Source organism: Pleurodeles waltl, chromosome 1_1 (assembly GCF_031143425.1).
Source record: "Pleurodeles waltl isolate 20211129_DDA chromosome 1_1, aPleWal1.hap1.20221129, whole genome shotgun sequence".
Lineage (NCBI taxonomy): Eukaryota > Metazoa > Chordata > Amphibia > Caudata > Salamandridae > Pleurodeles > Pleurodeles waltl.
In genome coordinates, this window is record NC_090436.1 from 507167268 (window position 1) to 507180867 (window position 13600).

The following is a 13600-nucleotide window of genomic DNA, read 5'->3' on the forward strand; positions in this document are numbered from 1 at the left end:
TACCAGAGAGGTGTGCCTCAATTATTTATCTTAAGCAATCGCCCGCTAGCTAAGAACTTCCCTCCATTAATTTTGTGCAAGTAATTGAAAGATGCCATTTTTGCCTGGACTGTTAGAGGGCCACTGAAATTATTCAGTTCTGTGGCATAGTTTTGGATTTGCTGTATTTGCCACATACATAATCCATCATCTGCATCATCTGCAGATTTAAAAAAGAAATGTTTCTAGCTCAAAAGTATCAGAAGTTACCAAAATCGTGGTGGCATGTTCTCGTGCTGTTGGAAGGCCCTTTGAAAAGGTCGACTGCACTGACGTAACGAAACTCGAGGGACCCGCCCTGAAAAATTCATGGAGACCCCCCCCATTCTCCGGATCAAATATGGGGCTCTCAGTCCAGCTGCTCGCCGCCCGTGCAGAGTGCCAGGGAGGGGGCTCTGGAGGTTGGGGCCCCCACCCACCACAGGGGCCGCAGGGGCTGTTGTTACACCACTGGTTTATTGGTCAGCTTTCATTTGCTGGTTTTTAAACTAGTACTTTTGAGTTGAAAAATTTGTCGAGACAGTATTAGCTTGTGTAACTATTACAGAATAATGAAGTAATACTGTGACAAATAGTGCCACATTACAATGCTTAATTAGCCTTTTCTTGGCCCATAATTTAGTCAACCCTGATGCAAATTTGGTCCTCCCTTGTTGCATTATTCCAGTGACCCAGACCAATAGTATCTTCATCCCTAGTTCAAACTCTATTGCTTGCATTACTGAACATGTAGGTAGTAGTCCTTCGAGCATCCTCACACCTGAACACCACATTGAGGCAAAGGGACCTCTTTCCATGGCAAACCTTTATCGAGGACAATTTAAATAGACTTCCATATATTGCTCAGAACAATCTCACCAAAGCATTCATGGCTACCAGGTCACCACGAGGGCACTACTGCACCACCGCTTTTATTAATGGTGCAGAACTGTGGAAAACAACGCTCTCTTGTTATCCTTGATACTGTTTTGTCCTCAGACTTTAAATCTGCTGATGATAATGAGGAGCGGCTATTGCACCTGGTTGAAGGCAGGAGTCGGAGGAGCGCTTCATTTAATCCTCCATAGAAGTTCAGTAGGGTTTCCTGCGTTTCCATTTCACAGGTTGCTCAGAACCATACCGATGTCTAGAGGACCCCGTGGTTTTGCCCTCAGTGCCAGTGCATGTCTTACCCATTCTATGAACACATTGCATAAACACAAAGCGTCAGTTGTATGCAATGCGCTATACCTATAACTCAATGTACCTCATGTGTAGCTTTGAAGCTATGGCCGTTCTGCTGACCTCCCCACTGCTCTCAGCACCACCAGATCCGCAGGCTCTTCATTCTGCTGGCTGCTACATTCGATTCTTACAATTAATGTTCCAAATCAATGATTGCTTATCATCTCCCCTGTCTAACATTTACCGAGCATCGCACTTCCTGTTCACGAAGGCACTTTGGTGCGCCACCAGGGGTAAAAAGCACTATATTAGTGCACTTTCAAGTACTGCAAACCCTTCTTGATAGCCTTGTTCCTCTAATTAATGGTCCAGTAACTAGATGTCAACATATATATTCAATCAATAAAGATATTTAGCTAGTTAATGACTTGAAAGTATTTGAAGGTGTCCTGACACACTCAACACGCCGGAGAGTTGGGAAAAAACTCAATCAAAATACGGACTGCACTGTTGTGAGGGCACTTGTGGAAAGGTGTCAACCTGAGAACATCTCTTAGGCAGTTACTGGACCTGTGCGCCACCCTCACAGAGTCCTCTTTGGTGGTTTCTCATGGGCTTCCAATGGCTTTGGCTTATGTCAGCGGGTCTCAACATTGTAACTTCTGTGGACCCCCACTGAATCACTAGTGAAACCTGAGGACCCCGGCCTGAGCAATTTCTACAATTTCAACTTTAGAACACATTAAAAAGATAAAAACAAGTATATTTCAAATAAATACACTAATTCTGAAATATTATTTTTAATTCACACAAAAATCAAAATGTTACTTTTTATGTAAGATCGAAGCTTTTATAGATTTAGCTTTATTTCTAAAAGACGAACTGTCAGGTTAGATTCTAGTTGATCGTCTTGTCTTTTTTACTTCTAGTGTATGCATTTCGTCTGCATACACCAATGCTTCAGTCCAGTCCACCATTCGTCTTTGTTAGATCTAGTTTGCTCTACTTGCTGTGCCCAATCTCTGCTAACATTATTTAATTTTCTAAACAGTAGCGAACCCCCTGAGTAGGTGTCGCAGAATCCCAAAGTTCCAAGGAGCCCCGCTTACGTGATTTGAGGACTCACCGGAACAGGAGCTTCTTGTTCAGACAGTTCGCATTGCAGGGAAGATGAGCTGGAAGCCAACAGCAACCATTCGTTTGGCAATCTCTACTTTTTGGTTTAATTGTAAATCCAAAATTCCCACATCTTTTTTCTGTTGGGGGAAATTTCAATTACCACGTGTCTGCACACCGAAGCAGATAGGCATGATGGAACAAAAATGGCAATGCTAGAAAAGTGTCACTTAACCTTCCTGATGTCTTTAAGAAATAAAATTTATAAGCAAGGGTTGACCCATTTTTCCAGCATGAGACGTATGTGCGATCAGTAAGTCATCTGTGCATTCAGGGGCAGGACACAGACCGCTTTAAGTTCAGCTCAGCTCTTTCAGTAGGGACAGTAGACTAAACAAGCCATCTGTAGTTCCTCGTGAGAAGCAAATTGAGTTTGAGATTATGAGCCAAAGTTGGCAAGCAGGACTTTTGCTTGACTTTCACCTCTAGGGGCCAGTGGCAAATGCCAGTCAGGGATGAGCGTGTTTTTTTTATGCAGGGTCAGTTTTACCTAGTAACTTTCAACACTGAATGAATGTCGTATTTTACAGTTATTAAAGCATTCAGATTGAATTCAGATGCCATCCCTCTGTTTAAATCTGTCAATCATCTTTTGAAAAACGTAAAAACACCCATTCTTCAAGTTCACATGAAGGGGAATTATGCTACTCTTGCCTGTTATGAGACTAGTAGACAATTCTTGACAAAAGTTAGAAGGCAGATTTTGTATCTCTGTTACTAGTCTTGGGTACTCTCTTGTGTATTTGTTACGGCGATAATGTCCTCCCTGCTACAGACACACTCAATTAGCTTAACCACACAAACTTTAAAAATACTACAAATATTTAACGGTAAACCAATTATAATTACATTTTACTCTTATTAAGATGCTATGTTATCTCTTTTTCAGAGGTAAAATGTTAAGATAGTGGGGAATGTACTGCAGGGCTGGTAATGAAGAGCAGCCACAGGTCAGTATCCAATATAAATGAGGGCAGATCATGTTAATGGGTCTCCCATGTTCTCATTGAGTGGACTGGCTGTTACAAATGATAGGGCAGGGATATCTAATCACAGACAATGTTGCCCAGATATGCATAATGAAACATTAGAAGGTGGCCACAATTAATTGTAGGATTAATGACCAACCAGACACCTTTGAACAAATATGGAACCCGTTATTGATAACTCAATAGGAAACAATTGATGTGATTGAATAGCAAAGACAGAGGTACATCCTAGGCCTCTTTAATTACTGATGCTGAAATGTTTGGCCATGCTGCATAGTAAACTGTGTCCAGTGTCCTTATTTCTATGATTATATTAGGTATTACATAAGGAAGGATTATGCCTCATATAGACATGAAGATAGATTGGCATATAAATATTAGAACATTGGAATGTTGGCATGTCCATTGAAGACAGTGGAGTGCTGCAGGCTTTTACAGGCTGGATTTTAATCCCCTCGGTCTCCGTGAGCAATTTGTTTTTTTTAATAGAACATTCTGCCCTGAGTGGCAGAATGTTCTAATAGCCTTAGAACCCGCCGTAGCGGGCTCTACCGGCTATTAAAGGCCCTTTCCCTTGTTAAATGCCCTCGCCTTCGGCTCAGGCATTTAACGCGGGAGCGGGCCTTTAATAGCCGGTAGAGCCCGCTACGGCGGGTTCTAAGGCTATATTAGCACTTTTGTGCACTATCTTTGAAATTGCCTTAAGCAAGCTTTTGGCTTTATTATATTGGAATTTACATTAAGGGATGGAATTTAGGATGCAGGATGGTTGATAATCAAAGGTTAATGACTGTGTGAGTCAAATATTACATAAGACACAATGTTTTATGCTTTTGAATTATGCCTCCTTTTTAATCCCACTTTTCCCTGTCCTTACCTTACCTCTCAGTCCTTATTACCCCAGTTTGGTAGTATGTTGAAATATCGCCAACAACAAACCTTGTGCTACCAAAATATTGTGTCCAAAACACTAAGCTCCAAAATATCAAGAAGTTAAGTCCATATTAGTAAGTATAGATTTAATATTCTTAACCCCACATCTGCGTACTTTGAAGATGTGTGTGTATATATTTATATATATATATATATATATATATATACATATATATATATATATATATATATATATATATATATATATATACACATATAGCCATGGTGTTGGTATTGTGGTAGTGTGATATTCTGAAGTCAATGTTAAACTGGGATGTTTCTGGAATACATATCTTGTTTTCCGATGTTTAATTATTTTCATGTTATATTGCATATTGTTTGTAGGTTAATTTCTGTAGAGTCTCATTGTTTTGTAAGACGCTGGTTACAATCAAAACATATAATAAACAATTAATAATCAAAAAGGTATTGCAAAAACAAAGCTGCTTAAAATGTGCTGGGCGCATAGAAAATATTAGACTTCACTACATGTTTTCATTGATTGTAAATGGTATTTTTAGATAGCACTTTTAGCAACTTGGAGTGTGATTGCACTGAACAGCACGTTTTTAGAATGCTCTTTTCTTCCTAAATTAATATGTAGATTTAAAAGTGAAGATTTTATCTGATTATATGGTAGAGCCTCTAATTGTCTTTTTAAACGCTTCCTAGCCAGTGCTTTAGTTGTGCTGGTGTTTGCCAGTGCCGAGCACTGGCAGTTATTTGTAAACACTTATTTATGACAGTCTACTACATTGTAGCACTGTCAGTATATTTGTGAGCAGAGCTCACGAGAAACAAATTTAATATACTTAAAACAAAAATAAATGCAATGGCTCCGGGCAATATTTACACCACCAGGCGACCTGAAATAGTCAAAATGTCACCCTTAAATTGTGTCATGGTTATTATTTGGCAGTGCTGGGAGGAGCAGTGGGTAGTGTCAACCATGGAGGCCTCCTGAGAAATACCTTGGGCTCTGTCACTTACATTAATGCACTGTCCCTAGCACAGTAAGTATTACCCAACATTGTTTTCTGTTACTTAACAAGCAACTATAAAGCCAATAGGTCTGGCATTTGCTGTGGCGATTAAAAAAATTATTCTTTTAAAGCTTTGTTTAACTAAAAGTGGTTGCTCATGCATGCACATGTGTGGGGCTGTGTCTGAATATTTTAGGAATAAAGTGTTATATATTCACTGAAAAAAACAAAGGTTACAGAGAGATTATAGTTAGGTTCTGAATTTACTCATACAAAACCTTAGAAATTCACCAGTTATAGTTATTTCAAGTAATTATAAAGTATGCCCTAAGGTAACTATAACTAGCGCCCCACCATGCGCAGTTTATTTATGAATAATTTTACAACAAATGTTACAGTGATATTATCAAAGATTTAATGAGTTCTGTAATATCTGGGGTAATTAGCAGTGACTTGGCCAAAGCTTTAAAAGCTCCTGCCAAGTCAGAACAAATAGCTACAGTATGTCCTGGGCTCGACACCCCGGGACATAGCAGGAGCCGACCCTGGGGGGTGGCGGTCCCCTGGGCCATTATTGGCTCCTCGAGGGGGGCCACACATCCAACATTGTATACAGCCCTGGGGAGGTGGTGGTCCCTGGGGGTTCAAAACGGACCCCCTATCTTTTTTTTAATTTAGCACTGGGAAGATGGCAGTCCCGAGGGCTGCAGGGGGACCAGGTGGCCCACCTGCATACCTTTTTGACAATCTGCCCCGGGGATGGGGCGGTCCCCGGACTGCGGGGGGTGGGAGGCCCCAGCACTTATTTGCACAATCTGACCTGGGGAGGTGATGGTCTCTGGGGTTGGGGGGGCAGCATTTTTTTGCACATTCTGCCCCGAGCAGGTGGCTGTCCCCGGGGCTGCAGGGGGGGCAGGGCAGCCCCTGCATTTCTTTGGAAATTCTGCCACAGAGAGGTGCCTGTCCTTAGGGTTGTGAAGGGGACAAGCAGCCCCACTGCACTTCATTGCAAAAACTGTCATGGGAAGTTGGTGGTCCCTGGGCCTGCGTGGCCAGGAGGCCCCTGCACTTATTTGCACAATCTGCCCTGAGGAGGTGGCAGTCCCAGGGACTGCGGGGGACTGTGTGGTCCCCGCGTACAATTAAATCATTGCCCCTGGGAGGTGGCAGGCCAGGCCTGCGGGGGGCTCTGTGGCCCCCCCTGCATTGAATTTATATAAAGCCCTGGGGAGATGGCAGTCCCCTGGGCATCAAATTGCCCTGTGAGGGGAGCCCCATGCGCCCCACTCCTTAATTTCAAAATGTTCCTGGGACCTGGCCCACCAAGGTGTTTCTTAAAAACAAGTACGGTAGCACACAATTGTTTTTTTTCAAATTTTCGCAGCAAATTCACAGATCCACTGTGAATTCACAGCAAAAATGAAAATAACATGCTTTTTTGCCCTGATGGGAGGGACCCATGCACCAGAGCTAAGGGGTCAGGGAGTTCCTACCCTGCCCCTGTTCTTTTTTTTCAAATATTTTTTTGTGGGTCTCGGCTGAAAACGAGTCCCAAAATGGTTGCCAACCCCTGGTTGAAGTGTTGGCAGTCAATCAAAGCTCTGCATTTCCCTACACCAGCTTGTATTATTTGCAAACCCTTCGCACCTCCAAATATCTAGATTTCTTTTTTCTTTAATATCTCAAAAACTACTGAACAGATTTACATCATTTCTGTCCAGCGGTTCAGGCAGTAGTCATGTCTAAAATCTCCATGGGAATTATAATGGGAAATGCAAATGTTTTGACCCCACCCCCTTTTTTCTCGGTCCCTGCTTGACAAATCACCCTGAAATGTCCCATGTTCAACAAGATTCACTCGAACACTTAGTTTGAAACACTTTGTGAAGATTCATCAAACTGTGCCAAAGATGTAGGCAAGTCAAAAAATGCTTTTTCTATGGAAACATGGTCCTAACTATAACTACTTAGGGACGACCCCCACTAGTTAATATTGCTTTTGCATTCTTTTTTACATATCTTCTCAAAACAAAGTAGAAATAATTTGAGGAATAGATATAAGTGTCCTAATCTGCATCAACTGAAAGTTTTGATTTGTGATGAGAGATGGAAATGACAACTTCACTTGAGGATAGTATTTTGTATCTTCTTGTAGCACGATTGGCTTGGATTAGCTGTCAGTGGAACAGGAGTACTCCTACTTATAGTCCTTGCTGACACTGACTGGCCAAGTGGGACGTAGATAACTCTAATTTTGCCGGAGAGAAAGTTGATTGGTAGCTGTGCCTTAAAAGAACTAATTACAGGGTTCCCCCTCTAATAAATACATATATGCACCTAAGTGGTTTGCGTCTGAGGGATAATGGATGCTGAAGCAAACATGAAGTCAAATGTAGCTTTACCAGACACAGCATCTCCGATAGGTCAAGAAGTAAACACAGTCCTAGTCTGCACAATACCAAAATACAAACACTATACGTAGCACTAATGTACATTGCAGACCCAGGAAATGTGAAGCAACACAAGTTTATTACCTTCACCTAAAAGAAACAGATTGCAAAAACAAATGGATACAATGCAATCAAATATTTTACATAGTAAGACAGCTTATTAATAGGTCTGGGTTGAATTTTTAATTCAGCTGGCGGAATCAGAGGAATTTGGTAATGCTACATAACACTAACATGAAATTAGTGATAAATTCCACCGCTCTGCCAGCGGAATTAACTACATCAAATATAGGGCCTTATTACAACTTTGGAGGATGGTGTTAATCCGTCCCAAATGTGACGGATATACCACCTACCGTATTACGAGTCCATTACATCCTATGGAACTCGTAATACGGTAGGTGGTATATCCGTCACATTTGGGACGGATTAACACCGTCCTCCAAAGTTGTAATAAGGCCCATAGTATTTTTAAACATTGAGGAACTGCTCCCTCATCCCGCCGTGTTTAGAAACTACTGCATACCACTCGCCGCCCTTACATACAATGCAGTGATTACAAGTTTTAATCACTGCAGAGTATGCAAGGGCGCTGAGGGGTATGCAGTGGGTTCTAAACATGGTGGCAAGAGAAATCAGTCCCTCAAAGTTTAGAAATGGTTACATACTCAGCAGGGATTAAAGTTTAAGTATGTAGGGCCACCTGCCACCTACCCTCAGGAAACATTTGGCTGTGTTATTTTCTTATGCAAAATGCATCCTCACATGTGTTTTTGGATGGGAGTGTGCATTTTGCACTATAAAAATAGTACCAAGTGTCCACTCTGCCCTACTACAGAATTCCCCTAAATCTGGCAGACTTTTATTGTAATTCCGCGTGATTCAGCGGAATCAGACTTTGCAAATTCCACCCACCTCTACTCATTAAGCTCTTCTGTCTGAGGAATCCATGCCTATAATCAGCGTTAGGCCTACTGGCCTGCAAAAAAGGTAGGTTTGTGAGAATGCACTGTGATTGCAGGCGGATTAAGTAGTATATTAGATGTCAATGTTGTTTCAGCTGGTGGCAATGGGTATTGAGCAGCCAAGGATGATGCTACGAACAGGTTGATAACCACTCAATATATTTCCTGAGAGTCTTTTTACGTGGTTTTCATGTGGTGGTTAAGAGCCAGAGAATAATCTAGGGATGCACTTATGGCAAAAAGTACAGTATCAACCCAAAAGGAGCACAGATCATGTAGTAACTGTTGAACCCCACATTAAGGATCTCTCTGAAGATGGATTGACTGCCACCAGTTGCATTTGTTATGTGTTACATATTGTGGTGTTATGAAGGGGGAATAGTTCTTATAGTCTGTTGCTGTAGCCACAATGAATTATAGGCTGAAGATATGAGCAGGAGTTTCTGGTAGCACAGCCCATATTTGAAAGCAGGGAAACCTCTGGCCCTCAAGATGCTGAAAGGATTGCAGTTTAAAGTTGGCCTCAGTGGGGCCAGAAAGATGCTTTCTCACTCCAGACATCCTAAGGCTCTTTCAAGCAGAAGCAGATGCATGTTAGGGGTCTGGATCTACAGAACAGGTTACCAGCATAGCAACTCCTTCAAGGAGAGCCACTGGTCACAGGACTGTCATCTACTTCCGTTTGCAGGATGGCTTTCAAAGAAGTTAGTAAAACATTTAAGATGAAGAGCCACTGGGTGCCAAGTTAACCAAAGGGGGAACCTTCCCTGTGGTGACCTGTTGCCATCATCTGATGAGGGTTATCTAACCATAGGAGTCAAAGAAGCATTAGAAACATGTTATATTTTTCACGGCCCATTTTAAACGTAGATGAGGGAGTATGGGTTCCCCTGACCTGGACCTATATTTGTGAAAACACACCCATGAAGCTACTCTGCCAACTGTAGGGTCATTCCTTCCATGAAAGACACCAAGAAGTCAGCTGGTGCTCAGATGATGCTTATGTGGTGCTACAGTGTTACACTTTATCGTGTGAGTTAACCTCCATGACTGGTTAAGGACTGTCCTCTTTGCCGTCTTAACTTTAAAACCTTCATCTTACCCAAGATCAGGTTTTGCCAGGGGCTGCTGATGGCAGATTTTCTATACTTTCCTCCCTCATCATATTGAAACTGAGACGAAGGCCATCAGAGCAGTTCAGAAACAAGATCTGCTCCACAGCATGTCAAGAGCAGGTAGCAGCAAACACTAGCTTTTCCAGCCTCTCCAACCCACCTGCAGTTTTCCTTTATATGTTAAGATCACTCAGTGGTCAGGTAACCTGTCTGTACTGGTACACCCAGAAGCAGGAGATGTTGTGAGGAGAAGTGAGTTTTAGGCTGAAGGAACTGACAGGGTGACATTGGATGTTCTCCAACCCAAAGATGACAAAAAAACAGTTATATCTTCTGACCAGGAAAAGTATCAAATTTATGACAATGGAATAATCCATACAACGCACTATAAAAAAAAAAGCACGATAACAGATGACAACTCAGCAAAATTATGTTCCAAAAAATGTATGAAGCAGAGCAGTGGTTCATAGCCTGTGGTCCGTGGACCCCCGGGGACCCGTGAGGCCGACTCAGGGGTTCTTCCACTGCTTTACAAAATTATATAATACAAAACTTAGTAAATAAAATTTATAAAATATAACCAAATAAAGAAGCAAAACTAAAAATGTGCAAACATTTTCTATATTTGATTGTGAACTAAACACAATACTTAAATATTTGAGCATTTATTTGGTGTATACTTGGTTTAGTATTTTTGTGTATTGATTTGAAGTTCAAATGATAGAAACTACTTAGGCAAGGGGTCACTGGCTTCTAATAATATCTTTGTGGAGATCCTGGGATTCCAGTAATGATTCATTGGGGGTCCACAGAAGTCGAAATGTTAAGAACCGCTGAAGTAGAGTATTTGCATTAATTACTGTATTTCTTTTATGCACGTCTCCAACAATAACAATGAATCTTCTTCTCTTTTACAGTTGCCTGCTTCCGAATGTCTATGCCGCACTTTTCACAGCCGCTCTGGTGCCCTTGGTGTGCCTTGTAGTGGTGTTTGTTGTTTTCATACATGCCTATCAGGTGACTCCTCAGTGGAAGGCATATGATGATGTCTTCAGGGGAAGGACAAATGCGGCAGGTAATCTACACGCCTCTTATTTATATCAAAACAGTTGCAACCACAAAGACCCTCAATGTAAACAGTCAGTCTGTCTGCTTTATTTCTGATGTGTTTGGTTTTCTACCACGATTCAAATTTTAGGAGTTTTCTGTAGTAAATAAACTAGAACAGTTTGTTGAGCAGCTGATGTTCGAAATGAAAAAAAACAAGCATTTTCAATGCAACGGGTCTCACATTTGCTCGAGTTAGAGCTAGCAGCATTGTAAAGAAAAAAATGCAGCGCGATCGCACTATGGAAAATAAACAGATAAAGTAGTCTGGACCCCAGGCTGAAAACATCGAGTCTCGTATGTTTTTAGTAGTTTACCAGTGCTGTGTAGGTGGGCTAAACACCAGAAAAGACATGACATATGCATGCCTTTCACAAATGAAAGCAAGTGGATTTTAAAAGGCTAGCCCACAAACCAATGTAAGTGACTGACGTGACATGGGCGTGGTTTGAAGCCCAAAGAGAGATTACAGAATTGACAGAGCGCTTTGCGCTCGCCCATAACATCTAGTACCACAACTAAGGAGTGATGACAGGACAATAATAACTTTTTGATTTGCTCTTCATGAATACAACGTGTCAGAAATCGTGCACAAAGTTTTAAATAAATTGAAAATCACCTCACAATAGTGTAACATTGCCACAAGTTTTCTTCACAAGTGAGAAAATTCATGACGTTTCAAAAAAATACTTGAATAGATTTGGCCAAAATGGAAATGCATCACTTATTCACTCTCCAAAAGGAAGCATTGATTCAACATTTGTTATTTTTTAACCAGTTCTGAAAATAATGGCATCTTCCACAGTAGCTTGATAGGAAGTATTTTATTTCCACTGAGGAACTTTGAAACTAGTATTACTATTGAATAGTTCAGTTTTGAAACTTGTATATTTTAATCAGAGTTTTATTAAATAATCCTCCTCTACTCATTAAATAAAAGGTATCTGCAGGTGAAATACCAGTGTACTAAACAATGAGACCCAGATTTACAAAGAAATTGTGCAAGGCAGGAGGTGAAGTTGCTGCTGTGCACAGAATGAACGGGAAAGATGTCCCTTCCTGTACAAAAAATATGCTTAAGGGGATTTTCCTCTTTGTATGTGTGCTGTAGAATGCAGCACATATGCAAAGAGGGTAAAACATTGAGAAATTGAAATATTTCTCCTCATTATGGCTGCCTCAGGGAAATGAAGAATTTTGGTGCAAATCCTTGTCTACTGTCCTTTGTAAATGCGGCTTTGTTTGCCCCGTTGAGTTGTAAATCCCAATCTAACACTGCATCAGGTTTTCATAAAAAAAATTTGCAAACCCAGCTCAAAGTCTTTCTAAATTTGGGCCTATATTTTAGCCAATTTGTCTAGATTCTAGCTCCTATCAGAGTTCTATAGCCAGAGACCAAGACATGGGACGAGCATGGATGGCTTCCCACTACCAGGAAGTCAGGCACCTCCCGCTCCAGCCACCTTGAAGACATTTACCACCTGCTTAGAGCAGCAGCAAATAAAACTGTGCAACACCCTATTTACACATTTACCACTTCAACAGGGAGTCAACCATGGGCAGATTAATTCCTTGATGTTTTTCAACCTGTACATGGAGCTTCTGCACTCCATCCCAACAAACATCTCTTTCTATGTTTATGGTGATTACATTCAACTACACTATGATTGTTGGAGGCTGGTTATTAGTAGGGGTAAGTACTCACCTACCACTAGCAATAATGACCCCAAGACAATGTTCAGTTCAGTTCAGGTCTCAAAAGTTTAGCCCCTGGCTCAACCCCTGGTAGCTTGGCAATGAGCAGGCAGGCTTAACTTAGAAGACAGGTATGTAAAGCATTTAAATGCATCACTACAGTAAATAAGTAAGACATAGAACACAGTAACAATCCTATGCCAATTTATTAAAATAATAAATATTTTTAGCTTTAAAATGACACCAAAACGACAAATATCCAATATAGGAAACTAAAGTTATGAATTTTTAAAGATTAAATAAAAAATGTGCTTTGTAGTGCTTAGAAATCAAGGGAAATCAATAGTGCCAACTGGGGACATCTGGTCACATTTGACCAGGACAAAGTCAAAGTCTGAGGCTGACTGCAATGGAGACCTGCTCTGATACACTGAGCGGAAGGCCTCGTCAAAATTGTACCTTCATAGTTGAATACTTTTCTGGAGCTTTTCTCTCTCAGTGTTGTGCGGTCCTCCTCAGCAAGCCGATTTCAGGTTGACATCATCAGATTGCGTTTCTGCGAGGCTCTGATCAAATCCTAGAAGTCTGGAGGGCTTTCGGTGGGATGAATCTGAAATCCCGGCAGCGTCGCAGTTGAGGGTAGTCTGCCTGAGACACAACGGCGAGTCGTTCCACATATTGAGCCTTTTCCAAAAGTTGTTTCAAACTTCTCCAAACTTCTGCAACATCTTCCTGAAGTTCTCCTAGAGGGTTCAAGGTGTCCAAAACACAAATCCAAGGGTCTAGCAGCACTGAGATGGTCCTTTGAAGTTAAGGACTACAATTCCCACAATGCACTGGGCCAAATCCAAAAGTTCACTGGACACTCTCTAGGCTGGGGACTTTTGTGACAGGTGGAGCAGGCAAGCTCTGTTAACCTGTTGCTTTCATGGAGTCCCCTCCTGAGTCCTTTTTGAAGAAAGCCAAAGACTTTAGGACTGTTGT

The 13600-nt window shown here is 41.4% G+C and overlaps 1 protein-coding gene across 1 annotated transcript in view; it reads left to right on the plus strand.

The window, feature by feature from the left end:
- ADGRV1 (adhesion G protein-coupled receptor V1) overlaps positions 1-13600 on the plus strand; it is a 2003619-nt gene that overhangs the window by 1857577 nt on the left and 132442 nt on the right. The window contains exon 86 of the mRNA XM_069225272.1: positions 10732-10889. Within this exon, the coding sequence (XP_069081373.1) occupies positions 10732-10889 (158 nt within the window). The remainder of the gene's footprint in view (positions 1-10731; positions 10890-13600) is intronic.